Source organism: Falco biarmicus, chromosome 13 (genome assembly GCF_023638135.1).
Source record: "Falco biarmicus isolate bFalBia1 chromosome 13, bFalBia1.pri, whole genome shotgun sequence".
In the NCBI taxonomy this organism is placed as follows: Eukaryota; Metazoa; Chordata; class Aves; order Falconiformes; family Falconidae; genus Falco; species Falco biarmicus.
In genome coordinates this window covers 20,478,875-20,492,278 of record NC_079300.1, presented here as the reverse complement: position 1 = coordinate 20,492,278, position 13,404 = coordinate 20,478,875, and the positions used below count along the sequence as shown (strand labels likewise).

Sequence of the window (13,404 nt, the reverse complement as noted above, 5' to 3'; positions counted from 1 at the left end):
ATTATAATTCTTGTATGTTAATAAAAAACTTTTAGGTGGATATTACAACACTGACAAACCATATCCTAGAGGTGAGATACTTATTGGAGGGCAAAATGTGACTGTGGGCTACTACAAAAATGAAGTACGAACCAAGAAAGATTTCACTGTTGATGAGAATGGACAGAGGTGGCTGCATACTGGAGACATTGGAGAATTTCATCAAGATGGATGTCTAAAAATTATTGGTGAGTTAATAAATTCAGGTGAACACCTATATACATTTTTCAGGGCTGCTAAATACTGTAATGAACAAAAAAATCCCCCAAACACATTCTCCATGTCTTGACAAGAGGTCTAAAGCCCTAACATGTATCCCAGGGAAATTCTGGTATGTTAACATAAACTTGCTTGTGTTATTAAAAGCTAATTTTTAAAAGAATTGCTTCCTTTTAAAACAGTCTTAACATTGACTCCACGCTGTTAGTGTGACTGGGTAGTAATTAAAGAGTTAAATATAGGCTAATTGAGCTAGGTAAGCTGCCTTAAGTTTTATAATTTTGTAAATAATGCAGTTTGATTCAGTGAAAGGGCTCTTTTGGTCATAAGTGCTCAGGGATTAAATAAGACTTTTTAAAAATCTTTCCAGTCTTTATAATAATATCTCCTTTTCATAAAGGAGCTAGGGGGAAAATATACTAAGGTAAAGGTGTTACACATAAGCCTGTGATAGGCTCATCATTCTTTGACACCTGTAGGCACAAAAATAGGTGCCCTATAAACTACCAGATGTGTCTCTTGAAGTCAGTGGGTGATTCAGGCAGCTCCTGAAAACTAGGCTTTCTTGGTTTATTGTATGAGAAAAATCATAGGTCCCATTGCAGCAGCCTTGCAATGGTCAAAAGGCCATACAGCTGCAAAACTATTGCCGGCTTGCACAAAGCAGTGTGAAAGTATATAGCAAAGGAGAGTATATAGCTGCCCTGACAACCAGGTGAGTAAACCTTGTGGTCACCTTCGCCCTCTCTGGGCTACGCACAATAAGCCTCAGTAATTTGGGCTTAATTTTCAGTTCCTATGGTTTTTGTTTCAAATAACAGGTGAATGGTTGCTCTTGAAATACGGATTTAGCCTGGGAATAAATAACAAAATGTCACTAAATGGTGCATCCTGTGCCTTAAACTCCTAGACCAGACAGCACAAAATGTGTGCTTCTAGCCAAACTGGCTTCTGTATATTTCTAGTTGTCTTCCATTCACATGACGGTGCCGTCACGTAGGAAATGCTGTTTTGAAGGCAGAAAATGCGTGGAATTGAAATCTGTCTCATATTTACATGAGGGACAGATTGATAAAATGAATAGTCTGGAAACCTGATTTTAAATATTTCCAGACATGAGTCAGTTTACCTTTTAGCATTTATACGTATATTTCAGAAAAGTATAAAATCCATGTCTAAAGTTTTGTGTTCTGTAATCTAACATTTAATTCCTTTTTTCCTCAATAGATCGTAAAAAAGATCTTGTAAAACTCCAGGCAGGAGAATATGTTTCTCTTGGCAAAGTAGAAGCAGCTCTAAAGAACCTTCCACTGGTAGATAATATTTGTGCGTATGCAAGCAGGTAAGAGGCAGCTGATACTTCGCTATTGCTGTATTCTTTGTCTGTCCTGCTGAAGCTGTAAGCAAGATTTTTTGCCACTCAATGTGTGGAATTTTTTAAAACCAGTTGAAAAAGGATTGTGCTTATAATACAATGGAATAACTTCATCAAAACTAAAACATCTGAAGCTTTTTATTTTTCTTCTCCTGTGTTTTTGTCACTTGTAAGAAAATGCCAAGAATGAGTCTTTCATTCCCTTTTCCCCAACCTGAAAAGCAGCTAGGCAATGACTGCATTCATAGTGGACACCACTTAAGCACTTTAGCGAATATTACCTACAGAAGCCCTAGGACACCTTGTTCCTTGCTGTGTTTAGCTGTGATCTGTTCTTCAGAGGAAGTACTGTTGTCTTTCAGAGGAAGGCAGGGGGGGAAAAAACCGCCAACAGCCCAGAAGCTGGCTTGTGCATTAAAAATACTTTTATTTAACCCCTGCACTACACCAGCAGAAGCCTTGAAGCTTGAGAGAAAACGCTTTGCAAATACTATGCAAATGCACAATTAATAAATGATGATCAAATGTCCTTTCTACTTGCTTTCTACGTGTACTAATCAATTAGGCATATAAGGGCTCAAACACATCTTAAGTTTATATTTTTGGAATTTCTTACCTGTGCATAATATAGACGTACACATATAAATATTCTTAAGATGATCTTTGTTTCCTGTTGTCATTTTGATGTTTGGAAAGTAATTTTGGAGCTTCTGAATGATCAGAAATACTCTTATTGCCAGTATGGCCAGAAAAAGCCCCATTTGATAAGTGTGATTGAAAGAGGCCAGGACAAGCGTACCAGAGAATTGCTCAGTGGTAATAAATAGAGAATTAACTTTTGGTTTGTTCACCTGGTTCTCTGTGGTATTTTCTTTGTGTTAAACTAATGGTAGTCACCCTGTAGCTTCAGTTTTGACAGTTTAGGATCAATAGACTAATGCTCACGTGGCATGCCACTGCTGAGAAAACTTCCATTATATGAAGTTTTATTTGTGGTTTTGACTCGCTGCGTGAGTCTTGTGTTTGCTTGTTTGACTGCCTGAGATTATGTGCCTGTTCTGAGCACCTTTTGCACTCTGTGGATAAGAAGGTTCCTACAGATGGCAACTTCTGCTTTCTAGGATTGAAGTACACTGTTGGAATTGTACTATCAAATGTTGTGTTAATTTCGCTGGGTCAACATAACATTGGAGGCTAAAATGCACTTGTCAGACAGGCACATGACTCTGATAGTCTGTGTCTTGCCTATTACTTAAAAATAGGAAAACCAATGAGCAATTTTTAAAGGTAATTTACAAACAGAGTCTAGGTATCTTCCACATGGGTTTTTCTGCTGCTGCTGTATTTCTTCTTAATACTTTCACGTGTGTAATTTGGTGTAAGTAGCCATGCAATACAGATTCTCTGAATGATTGTCCATATACACACTACACTGGGGTTATACACTCACCTCAGCAGTGTGAGCTCAGAGACTTTTGTTAGCAGTGCCTATGCCCTCTCTTATCCATCCTGCCTCTCCTTGTACTTTGCCTGGGTGATCTTTGTATGCAAGAGGAGTCCTTCATTTGTAGCTCTTCTGTCTTCCACATGCAAAAGGATAAGGAGGGCAGACTTCTACAAATGGGTTAAATCTGTGATTTGACCTTAGATCTTGGGGCGCAAAGCTCCTCTGAACGTGTTAGTAGGGAATCAAAAGTGATTACACGGTGGCACTGCTTCAAAAGCTGTATTAATAGACCACTTCAGATAAAATATTAATAGACCACTTCAGATAAAATACTTGGTGAGATAAGGAATAAAATGTTTGCTGAAAGAAATCACGATTAGAGCTCCTTCAGAGGTGAGTCCTACTGCTTTTTAAGCACTTCACCCATCCAAGACTCATTCAGTGGGTCTCAAGCATCACGCCAGGAAAATGAGTAGCTCAGTTGCCTGAGGAATGAGCAAACTTGGCAAAAAACCCCAAGGGAGTTCTCAGCAGGATGCTCCAGGAGAGCTGATAAGGACCAGACTTCACAGGATAGAAACGATGCTGTTGACTTGTAGTATAGGTCTCTTACCACAGGTCTGAGGGCTGTACTGGTAGGATCTCCAGCACAGCAAGGGAATGAGGATACCTAGTGTAGGAGAGATGTTTCAGCAAAATCTGTTAGCGTGGAGGAGATGACTAAGGAGGTCCTGGGGGCTGAATTCTGAAAATGTCTTTCTTTGTGCTGTTATGACCTCCAAGGCCGAAGAATCTAGCAAATTCAAAAGATCTGCAAAAAGACCAGTAGTGGAGAGGGAGGTAGCAGCGCCAGAGGGAAGATGTAGTCTTCAGGATATTTCGCAAGACAAACAGTGCTTTGGCATTTGAACTGCAACAAGGGAAGATTTCACTTAGTGGTACTGTGAAAAGCTGTGAGGAGGAGTTGTGAGCTCCAAGGTGCTCTTCCTAGGAAAAAGCGTAGTTGGATGAACCTGTTTGTCCAGAGGAAGTATGCTTCTACTCAGAAGGCTGAATTTTAGATGAACTGAAAGTTTGAGGCTTGGCCGGCCAACTGCGAACTCCTGTACGCTGTTTCTCCCTGGAGACACTGGTGGTATTGCTGGACATGACCTTAAGCGTGTCAAAAAACTACAGGAACCAGGGATGAAAGTGCCAGAGTCCTTTGTGTTCTGGATGCCTTCTCGTACATAATGCATACACATTACAGAGCAAACTCTAGACAAGGTTACAGTGATTCAGTACAGAGTATCTCATGAGTATGTGTGTGTGTTGCGGGGGGAAATCGGAGAGGCAAAGACAGAAGGCGAGATGCAAGCAGTAAGCGGTACTGAGGCTAATCTGATGTCTTCCTGTAAGTACTTTCTTAGAAAAATGAGAACAGTTTTGAGTCAGTCAACAGGCAGAGCTTGTTGAGAGATGATGCCAGAAAATCCTGTATTTGTAATGGACTTCAATGTAGTCTTCGCAGCTGTTGTCAGATGCCAGTTATAGTGCATACCAGTAACAAAGGAGAAAATTGCAATGTACAGTAATCAAAAGGGCATTTGGAGTTAGTATTTGTAAATTATCTTGGAGACCTTAAAGGACAAGCTAAAGTAATTTCCATACCAGGGTTAAAATTCTGTTTTGCATCAGTGGTCTGTCTTGCGAGAACCTTTATTAAATAATAATAAATTTAATTAATAAAAAGTTGAAAAGATTTCATAAATCTCTAGATGATTAAGGTGGGACAGGAGCAAAGGTACAGTGGATCACAGGATTAGAATTCAGAGCAAGCTTGATTAGGTGGAGATCTGCTTCAAAACAGCAGTCAGTTTAAAGAGAGGAAATGTAAATTATACGTAAATAAACTGTAAAAATACAAGACTAGGACCACCAGCTGGTAGCAGTTCTGTAGGAGCTGATGTGAGTCAACAAGTATCAGAAGAAGGTAAATAACATGGCATAATCAGGTGCCTGCAAGTTGTACAATGATCTTTTGCTCTACCAAGCATTAAAGGGTCTGAGTTCCACACGCAACGCTTGGGAAAAGGTGTCCCTCTTGACAAGAGTCCAGGAGAAAAATGAGAGCGTCTAGGCAGCGATCTGTGATGTATGACTTGGGAGGAAAGGACATGGCTTAAATTCCTAAAGAAACTTGAAATCTGGAAGACTAGAAATGTGAGAAGGGGGAAAAAATAGTAGCAGCCTGTGAACGAATAGAGAGCTTCTGAGGAAAGGAGGGGAACATCTGACCATTAAGCTGTATGAAAATACAACTGATATAAACCGCAGAGTGAGTGAGTCAGGAATAGCCATCATGAACAGTTTACTGATGCTAAGAATAATGAAGCGTTGACTTTAGCATTTGCCTTATGTTTAAGAACGGGTTAGACAAATACTTGTTAGGTGTAGCTGACCTTGCTTGGTGGCAAGTGAATGAATTAAATGATCTGAGATCGCCTTCAGCTCTCGGATTCTGTGATCTGCTTTGTTAGAATCTCTTTGCTCTGTGAGGTTCTGTTCACATTTTCCATAAACTTTGCACCATCTGAAAAATCTTGAATACCTGTTTCAGGGTGAACGGTGCTTCAGTGTTTTCCAAGACTTTGATATCACAGCTCTGTATGTTCTAGGCATATCAGGAGCAGGCAGAGATTGCCAGCAGTAGAGTGAGTGTATGGCCAATCACTTGAAAGAGAAAGAGAAGTCACTTCCCTTACAGAAGCAGGCGTTCTTTGAGATGTGTTGCACATATGCTCATTCCACAACCTGCTCTCCAACCCCTCTTCACTGCAGTCCTCTACTCCTCTACAGTAACTGGATTCTGCAGTTGAGAGGAAACTGGGGTAGGGAAGCCGCACACCAGTCTTCATACCGGGATGCAAAACATGAGCAGAGGCAGGGCGCATTGACATCGTATGGGTACTGCTTCCCCAAAGCTTTGAGCATGAGACACAGTGGAATATGCATATGGACAGCACACCTTGAAGCAGTCCAGTTGCTGTAAGGTAAGTAGCTTCTCTTTCTACTTATTTTTAAGCAGGCAAAGGTAACGTGTGTGCTGTTTCAGAAAGATTATCAGGTGAACAAAAGCCAACTGTTAAGAGCAATATCTCTGTGTAAAGTACAAACCCCCCAACTCGAAATGTTATTTTTGAAGACTTGTTAACTTTACAATTTATACTAAAGTACACTATACTTCTCAGTTTCCATTCTTATGTCATTGGATTTGTTGTGCCAAATCAAAAGGAGCTCGCAGAACTAGCTCGAAAGAAAGGATTTAAAGGAACCTGGGAAGAGATCTGCAACAGTCCTGAGATGGAAAAAGAGGTACTGAAGGTGCTAGCTGAGGCTGCCATGGCAGGTGAGTAGCTGGGTAAAGAGTATGAACCTTGTGGACCATATTACAGATAAGCATAGACTCTAAAAATACTTCCCTTGAGCAATGTATATTTCATAGAACATATATGAAGTGAATTTTTCATACAGAAAACCAACAACAAAACATGAGATATGTCAGTCCTCCTGGTTTAGGTAACCATTTTTTTACCGTGGTCATTAGCTGAGGAAAGAATATAAAAACAGGTCAAACTTAACAAGTTCAGTTCCGTATATGTAGAGATGTGTGTGTCTGGTGCTCTTTAAGATGTCCTGTAGCGCCTTTTTGGCCTTAGCTGCTGGCCCAAAAGGGGGCGAGTCATCTGTAGATCCATGATACGTGTGTTGGGCATCATACAGTCTCACCTGCTACACACCTGTGCATAGCTGAAATGATGACAGGTGACAGGGCTCTCCTAGCTTCCAGTGACTTGCATCTGAGGGATTTCCTAAGCCAAAAGCAGTGTCTTTGTAGTTAATAATTTTCCATAGACTTTTCTTCCATTAACTCTTCTAGTCACATTTTAAAGTCTCTGTATCAGTACCCGTACTGTCTTGTGGCGGAGTTGCACAGCTCAGCCAAGTTTGTGTGAAGAACTCTCTGAAGAACCTGCCATCTGCTAGTTCAGCCTGATTCTGCTGAGCTCTTGTATGAGAAGTGGACAGTCACAATAGCAGTTGTCATTTTTTTTCCCATGTCTGTTATACTTGCCCTCAGCTGTATTTTTTTCCATGCTGATTGGTTGTAGTCTGTTTAGGTATTCTGGTGCAGAATGAAACAGTAGCACAGTGATGCTTTGTTTACTCTTTCATAAGAATTTCTGCCTTGTTTTGGCTTTTGACTATTATGAAGCACTGAGCTTTTTTTCAGTCATTTATGACCACAGAATGTTTTTTTAAATGGTCACTGTGGATGTTAACTCTGTTTTTCATATGCATTCTCTTCTAAGTTTTTCTGCAATGAATTGCAATCACTTGGTATCGTAATGTTCTTCTGCACCTGTTTGCAGTTTGTCCTCATCTCTCCTACAGATAACTTTGTGCTTCCAACAGTCTTTGTCTTGTTAACCTTCACTTCTCCACATTGCTTGTGATTATATGAAACTCTTATGATGTATACTTGCATACTTCTGTTACAGGAGCATGCTGTTACAATGAGTACAGTCTCAATACTGCAGCAGACTTTTTTTTTTTTTTCCTTGCCCCACATCTCCATTTTTTTTTTTTTTTTTTTTTTCATCTGCATGGAACATACAGGCAAAGTCATTCTAAGAAGTGCTGTGGTGGAGAGTGCTTGCTTTCCTTTTGGTTTTTTTTGTGCAGCACTATTTTAAAGAGAATTAAATATGTTGTTAAAATGGATAAAACTAATACTTGATTTGATCCTGAGGCACTTCTACACATTTTGTTGTTATCATATATTTGCTTTTGTTTTTCACTTTAGTATCATAGCCTTTACTTTCAAAGTAATATTATGATTTTTAGTACTAAATTGCAAAAAAACCCCCACAACCCAAACCCAGTGATTTAATATCAAGGGGAGTAAAAGGCATAGGAAGCTCTAAAAATTGCCCAGGGTAATTATACATTTGTGGATTTGAAAATTTTTATCTAACCTGAAAGTAGATATTTGTGTTAATATTGCCCATCTATTGATTAGCTTTTAGGGTTTTTTTTCCTTCTTGCATCTGAAACCATAGGAGAAGCTCCTGCAAGTGGTACAGCATTTTGTGCTCAAGGTGTCACATGCAGAGCACCGTGCTGTTTCAGTAAGGAGAACAGCCACTGTATGAGCTTGCTTTCCTTGAACAGTTTAGGGCTATCAGGAAAAAACACAACACACCCCCACCCTCGTTTTTTCAGGCTTACAGAATATGAATTTTAAGATTCTATCTCAGAAGATGAGTATCATAACAGGGCTACAACAGTGTGTATTTTGGGGATGTCACTTCCATGCACTGAGGCTTTCCTGAAGTTGGGTACCTAACTTTAACTGTTCCTAAAAAGCTGGGAGTGATTTCAGGATTTCTGTGTAGACTGGAGCACGGTTACTGGTGGATGCTGTCCCTCTGCTCGTGACCACACAGGTTTTCAAAGCTAACCGTGGGGGTTTTGGGGTGCATTTCTTGGTTCACACTTTTCTGTGTGAGAATACAGTTTGTACTTGTATGCTTAATTGTAGAAAACCGGTTATGTTTAAGTTTTGTATTAAAAATGTTTATTTTTACAGCTAATCTGGAGAAGTTTGAAATACCAGTAAAAATTCGTTTGAGCCCTGATCCTTGGACCCCTGAGACTGGTCTTGTGACAGATGCGTTCAAACTAAAACGCAAAGAGCTTACGGCATACTATCAAATGGACATTGATCGAATGTATGGAAAAAACGTAAAATAATTCTTTTTTTCTGCACCACTTTGCTACAATGAGCTTGGATCAAATAGGAAATACTTGAATTGCCTGTCTCGACACTTGAGATCAACACAGAAAACCACCATTCCTCATTTGCAGCTTAAACTGTTATTTCTGATAACATCACCATGATGACTGGCAAGTTTAGTAAAATGTTATGGCAGCAAACTTGTGTCTGTCTCCTTTTTTCCAGTTTTCTTTGCTACCTTGTCAGTCTGTGGATTTTCCCGGGTCTTTTTGGGAAGCCATGATTCTGAAGCCTCAAGTTTTTAAACATTTATAAATCCTGTATAATGTTTTATTTGTATCTTTAAAATTTGGATGTATATAGAGAGAACTTGGCTATATAAGAAATGGTTATACTGGGGCCTTTTTTTACCTAATTATTTAAAGTTAAGAAGGTATTGATGTTGTGACATTATGTACATTGAAAATGCTTGTAACGAGATCGTTGTTGAACGGAGCACCAGGTTATTTGCTGCTGTGCTATTTTTCCTGTGTAAATCTGAGGGAAAAAAAATGTTTTGACATTCCAGGTCGTGTAACACACCTTCAATATGTGCCTAATGGTTACTTTTGTTTTTATCTGAAAGTGAAAATATGGTCGTGGCACAGCTCTGCATAAAGGCAGGTACATTTGCAGGTGTTAGTTAAAGCTTGTTTAATACATAAGATGCTATTGACACAGCAAAAGCTAAATGTAAGAAGAATCTTTCAAATACAGAAACTCCTTTTTTAAATAGCTCATGACAGTTTTATCCAGTAGAATTGTATAGAGCTAGTAAGAGCTCTCAGCATTAATTTCACTTAAAACTTCGTACATTTAACAGTGTCCTTTTAGCAGAGGGACTGTAACAACTTCAGTGTTTTCTCATTAGGTTTGGACATTACACTGGGTTTCCTCTTTCATTGCTTGTGAAAGTCTGGTGAGACCCCTCTTCTGCCCTAGCTACAACCCAAATCTTACTTGGGGGGATTTTTAAAGACATAATGACAGTTATGTTCTCAGCTCACTTGGTGCCTAGCTGCCCTTTGTGCCGTTAAAAATCTCCCTTTAATTCTGTGGGTTTTTTTGTTTAGCATTTTTTGGTTTAAAAAACAGATATTTGAAGTATTTGTCAGCCAGAGTTAATGTTGCTTGGTTTGTTACACCCAGTTCTTACTTTTTGGGAAGGAGTCTCAATTTCTGTTCTACTATAGATATATGAATATTGTTTGAAGAGCTATGGGGGATCTTTTCTTCAGTGAGAGTGTTTTGATCTTTCAGATGTGAAATCTATTTTCAAAATATTTCTGGAAAGACTGTTTTAACCACTTACATGAGAATGTGAAAATGCATACATCAGTCAACTTTGTGATGGAGCAAATATTTTAATAGCTTTAGTTTAGAGATTATTCCCTCATGTGTATCACAGTACTACAAAAATTGAGGTCTGATGCTTGCTGTAGTACCCTACTGTGGTAGCGTCTAGCAATTCTGAATGGCAGAAGCGTTTGGGGCAGAGAGTTCCTGCTGTTAGCGTTTGTGACGTGGGAGTTTTGGGAGATGATACACAAATTCTCAAATAATATTTTGGAGGGTTTTTTAAACTAAGTTAACACTTCCCTGTTTGTGAAAAGCAGTTTCATAGGAGTTGAAACTTATCAAGTAAGTTCCCTGTACTTTAGCTTTGATGAAATGGTGAGAAGGTTTGTGCTGTATTTTGTGACGTTACCATCTCTCGCACTATTGGTGGATTTCCCCCACTGCTGCCTATGAAAAACTGTTACCTTTTTGGAGAATTTGGTGTAACTAGTCAAATGGAAATGTAAGCAACAAAAAGAAATCAAACCACTTTTATGAGATTAATGCCTATAGATATCTAGATCATAAATTAAAACCTTCTGGCCAGTAGAGATAAGACTAATGTTGGAAAATGAAGAATCTGAATGTGGAAATTGCCAAGTCTGTAGGAAAATGTCAGATCATATATTAGACATTACTAATACTTAATCTGTGCTCCATCAACATGTTCTTAAATAGCTGGCAGTCAGCACAGGATGTACTTTGTTCAAGTATTTGTGTGATTTTCAGTGAAAACTAACTAGTTGCTGAAGTACTATGTAGATCACTTGGTGCATTGTGCAGCAGATTTAAGAAAATCTGCTTTTGGTTAATTCAGGAGAAATCTGAAGTTATTATTCTGCTAAGGGTCTAAACCCACTTCTGGATAAGTTGCACAAATTTAAACTTCTGAAATGGTTTGGAAACAGTAGTTCTGATTTTTCCTCTAATCCAGTCACAGGATTGCGTTACAGTCTAACTGTACGTTTCATTTTGCAGTTCGGTTTTTATATTTAAAATGGAAGTTGATAAATATATAGTTCCTCCTACTTCAGCAGTCATATTCATTGTGGACATTTATTTCTTCTTCCAAATGTGAAAATACAGCAGTTCATTAATTTTAATCTCAGCATTGGAGATAGACATTTACAATACTTGTATGGGCTTAAAATATTTGTGATGAGTATGTGTTTTCTTTTGATTTATAACAAAAGACAGACTTTTAATACTGCTAGGTTGAGTGCTTCCGCATCCCGTTGAGGCCGCTTGTCCCATGGGTGCCCGTGCTTCTCGTTAATTGCCCAGGGCTGTTATGGGATGGTAAGTCACAGCTGCTGCTCAGATGTAGGGCTTCCTTGCTCCGGCAGTCGTACTCCTGTGGGCTGCTATGCCTGTCAGATACTTTTGGCTGCCACCGTCTTCTCACCTTGTGTTCTTGCATTGCTGAGCAGAAAAACAGCATCAGGGAGGTTTGAAACCCTGTGTAGATGCGCTACATGCCAGCCAGGAATGTACCTAGTCTCGCTCCTTTTTTATTTTCTTTTTTTTTGTGTGTGTCTTCCCATGCCCAGTGTAACAAGAACAACAGAAGTACCTGCTGGAATGTATTGCGTGTGTCCCAGAGGCTGTGGGCAGCTGTAGGGTAAATTAGGAAGAGTGCATGGTTGGAAGTAATGGTCTCTGTCACGTGGGGGATTTTGTAATGTAAAAAGCCGGAACTTTTAAATAGTCTTTCTGAGTTCAAACTAAGAACAAGGGGCATATATCTCATCTGAGGGGCCCCCAAAAAGAGGGGATTTTTAACAAAGCTTTTGTAAATATAAATTTCCCAGGACTGAATCATCAGAAATTGTAACTATGTATTCCGTTGTGAAAATTTACATATTTCATTATATAAACAGCGACTGACCGAGAAATTCCAAGGATGCTGTGAATCTCCTTTAAATTTCCACAGTTATTTAAAAATATTTCAGGACTTCAGGCTAAGTTCAATCTAGATGATGTAAGTGTTCTTTGCAGAGAGCAGTGTTTCTGGAGCAGGTGGGGACATTTAAAAATCACATGTCAGAAAAGACCTTGCAGGTTTACTGCTGCTGCTACTGCAGTTCGCACACAAGCAGGACCATGCCTCAAGGGGAAGCTGTATCTTAGCAGTAAAATATTTCTCCCTGAAACAAAAGCAAAAAACAACGTACAGCTGAAACTAAGAACATAATGCATACACCTATGGCCTACTGGTTTTATAGATAGGATGCGGACAAGGGTATGGAATTGAAACCATACATCAAAAACGTCCTATAAAACTTGTAACTTTATACAGAAATTACTACGGGACGCAAGAGTCCTTTGTAATAACCTTTATCCAGCTAAAAATCACAAGCTTTTATTCTGTACTGAAACTACATTAAGGTGATGCAACGCAGCGTTTTTAATTTTTATTAATGTGATGTATTAACTACTTTGGACTGGGTATAAAACAGTGAACATCTATTTCTTTACTGGTAAGAGAAACAATCTTCAACTTGCATACACCGTGGACCAGGCTGAAACGTTAATTGAATGACCAGTTGTATATTATTGTAATTGGTTATTTAATGTAAACTCATTTTCGATGTGATCTTGGTTGTTGCTATGAACTGCCTGAACATTGTATATCCTAATTGAGTTTTATTGTATGAATTATTTATTTGTAATTGGATATCATATTTCAAAAATAAAATTAATTTCACAAATTGGGCCCCATGCGTCCAGTTTTTTTAAGCAGCGTTTTATTTTTATCTGAGTTCTAGATCAGTTGCCATTGTAAATTAGTGCACGTAAATCCCACTGTTCAAGGAGGGTAGAGGGTTAGGGTAGTTCAAATTGCTGCATTGCCAGGGAAACCTGTTTGGTGCTAGGCATATCCTTTTGTTTTGCTCCCTGCCTCACCTCGCTGGTAACCTTTTGCAGAAGGTTCCATTCTCCTGCTGCTGGTGTTTGGCATCTTGTCAGTGCCCTGTGTCAGTAGCCATGTGTTTGTGCTTTGCAGGTGGTGAACACTCTGGGGGGCTACTGGGCCGTTTGTGCGGTAAAAATGTCACTGGTGTCTTTTTCTGTAGGTAATATTGTTGGTAGTGAGTTTGTGTATCTGGACTGGGTAGTAATCGCCCTTCTGTGCAAGGCTCACTGATGCAGGAGTAGAAATGTTAC

General features: G+C 39.1%; 1 protein-coding gene across 4 annotated transcripts in view; it reads left to right on the top strand.

Moving 5' to 3' along the window:
* Positions 1-12,952, top strand: part of ACSL3 (acyl-CoA synthetase long chain family member 3) — a 53,803-nt gene extending 40,851 nt beyond the window's left edge. For 3 of the 4 annotated variants that reach the window (XM_056358403.1, XM_056358405.1, XM_056358404.1), the window contains exons 12-15: positions 36-227; positions 1,486-1,600; positions 6,311-6,468; positions 8,713-12,952. In XM_056358403.1, the coding sequence (XP_056214378.1) occupies positions 36-227; positions 1,486-1,600; positions 6,311-6,468; positions 8,713-8,876 (629 nt within the window). In that variant the 3' untranslated portion in view covers positions 8,877-12,952. Of the gene's footprint in view, positions 1-35; positions 228-1,485; positions 1,601-5,918; positions 6,113-6,310; positions 6,469-8,712 lie in introns of those variants that run through there. The other variant, XM_056358406.1, reaches the window with a different exon arrangement.
* Positions 12,953-13,404: the final 452 nt, after the last annotated feature.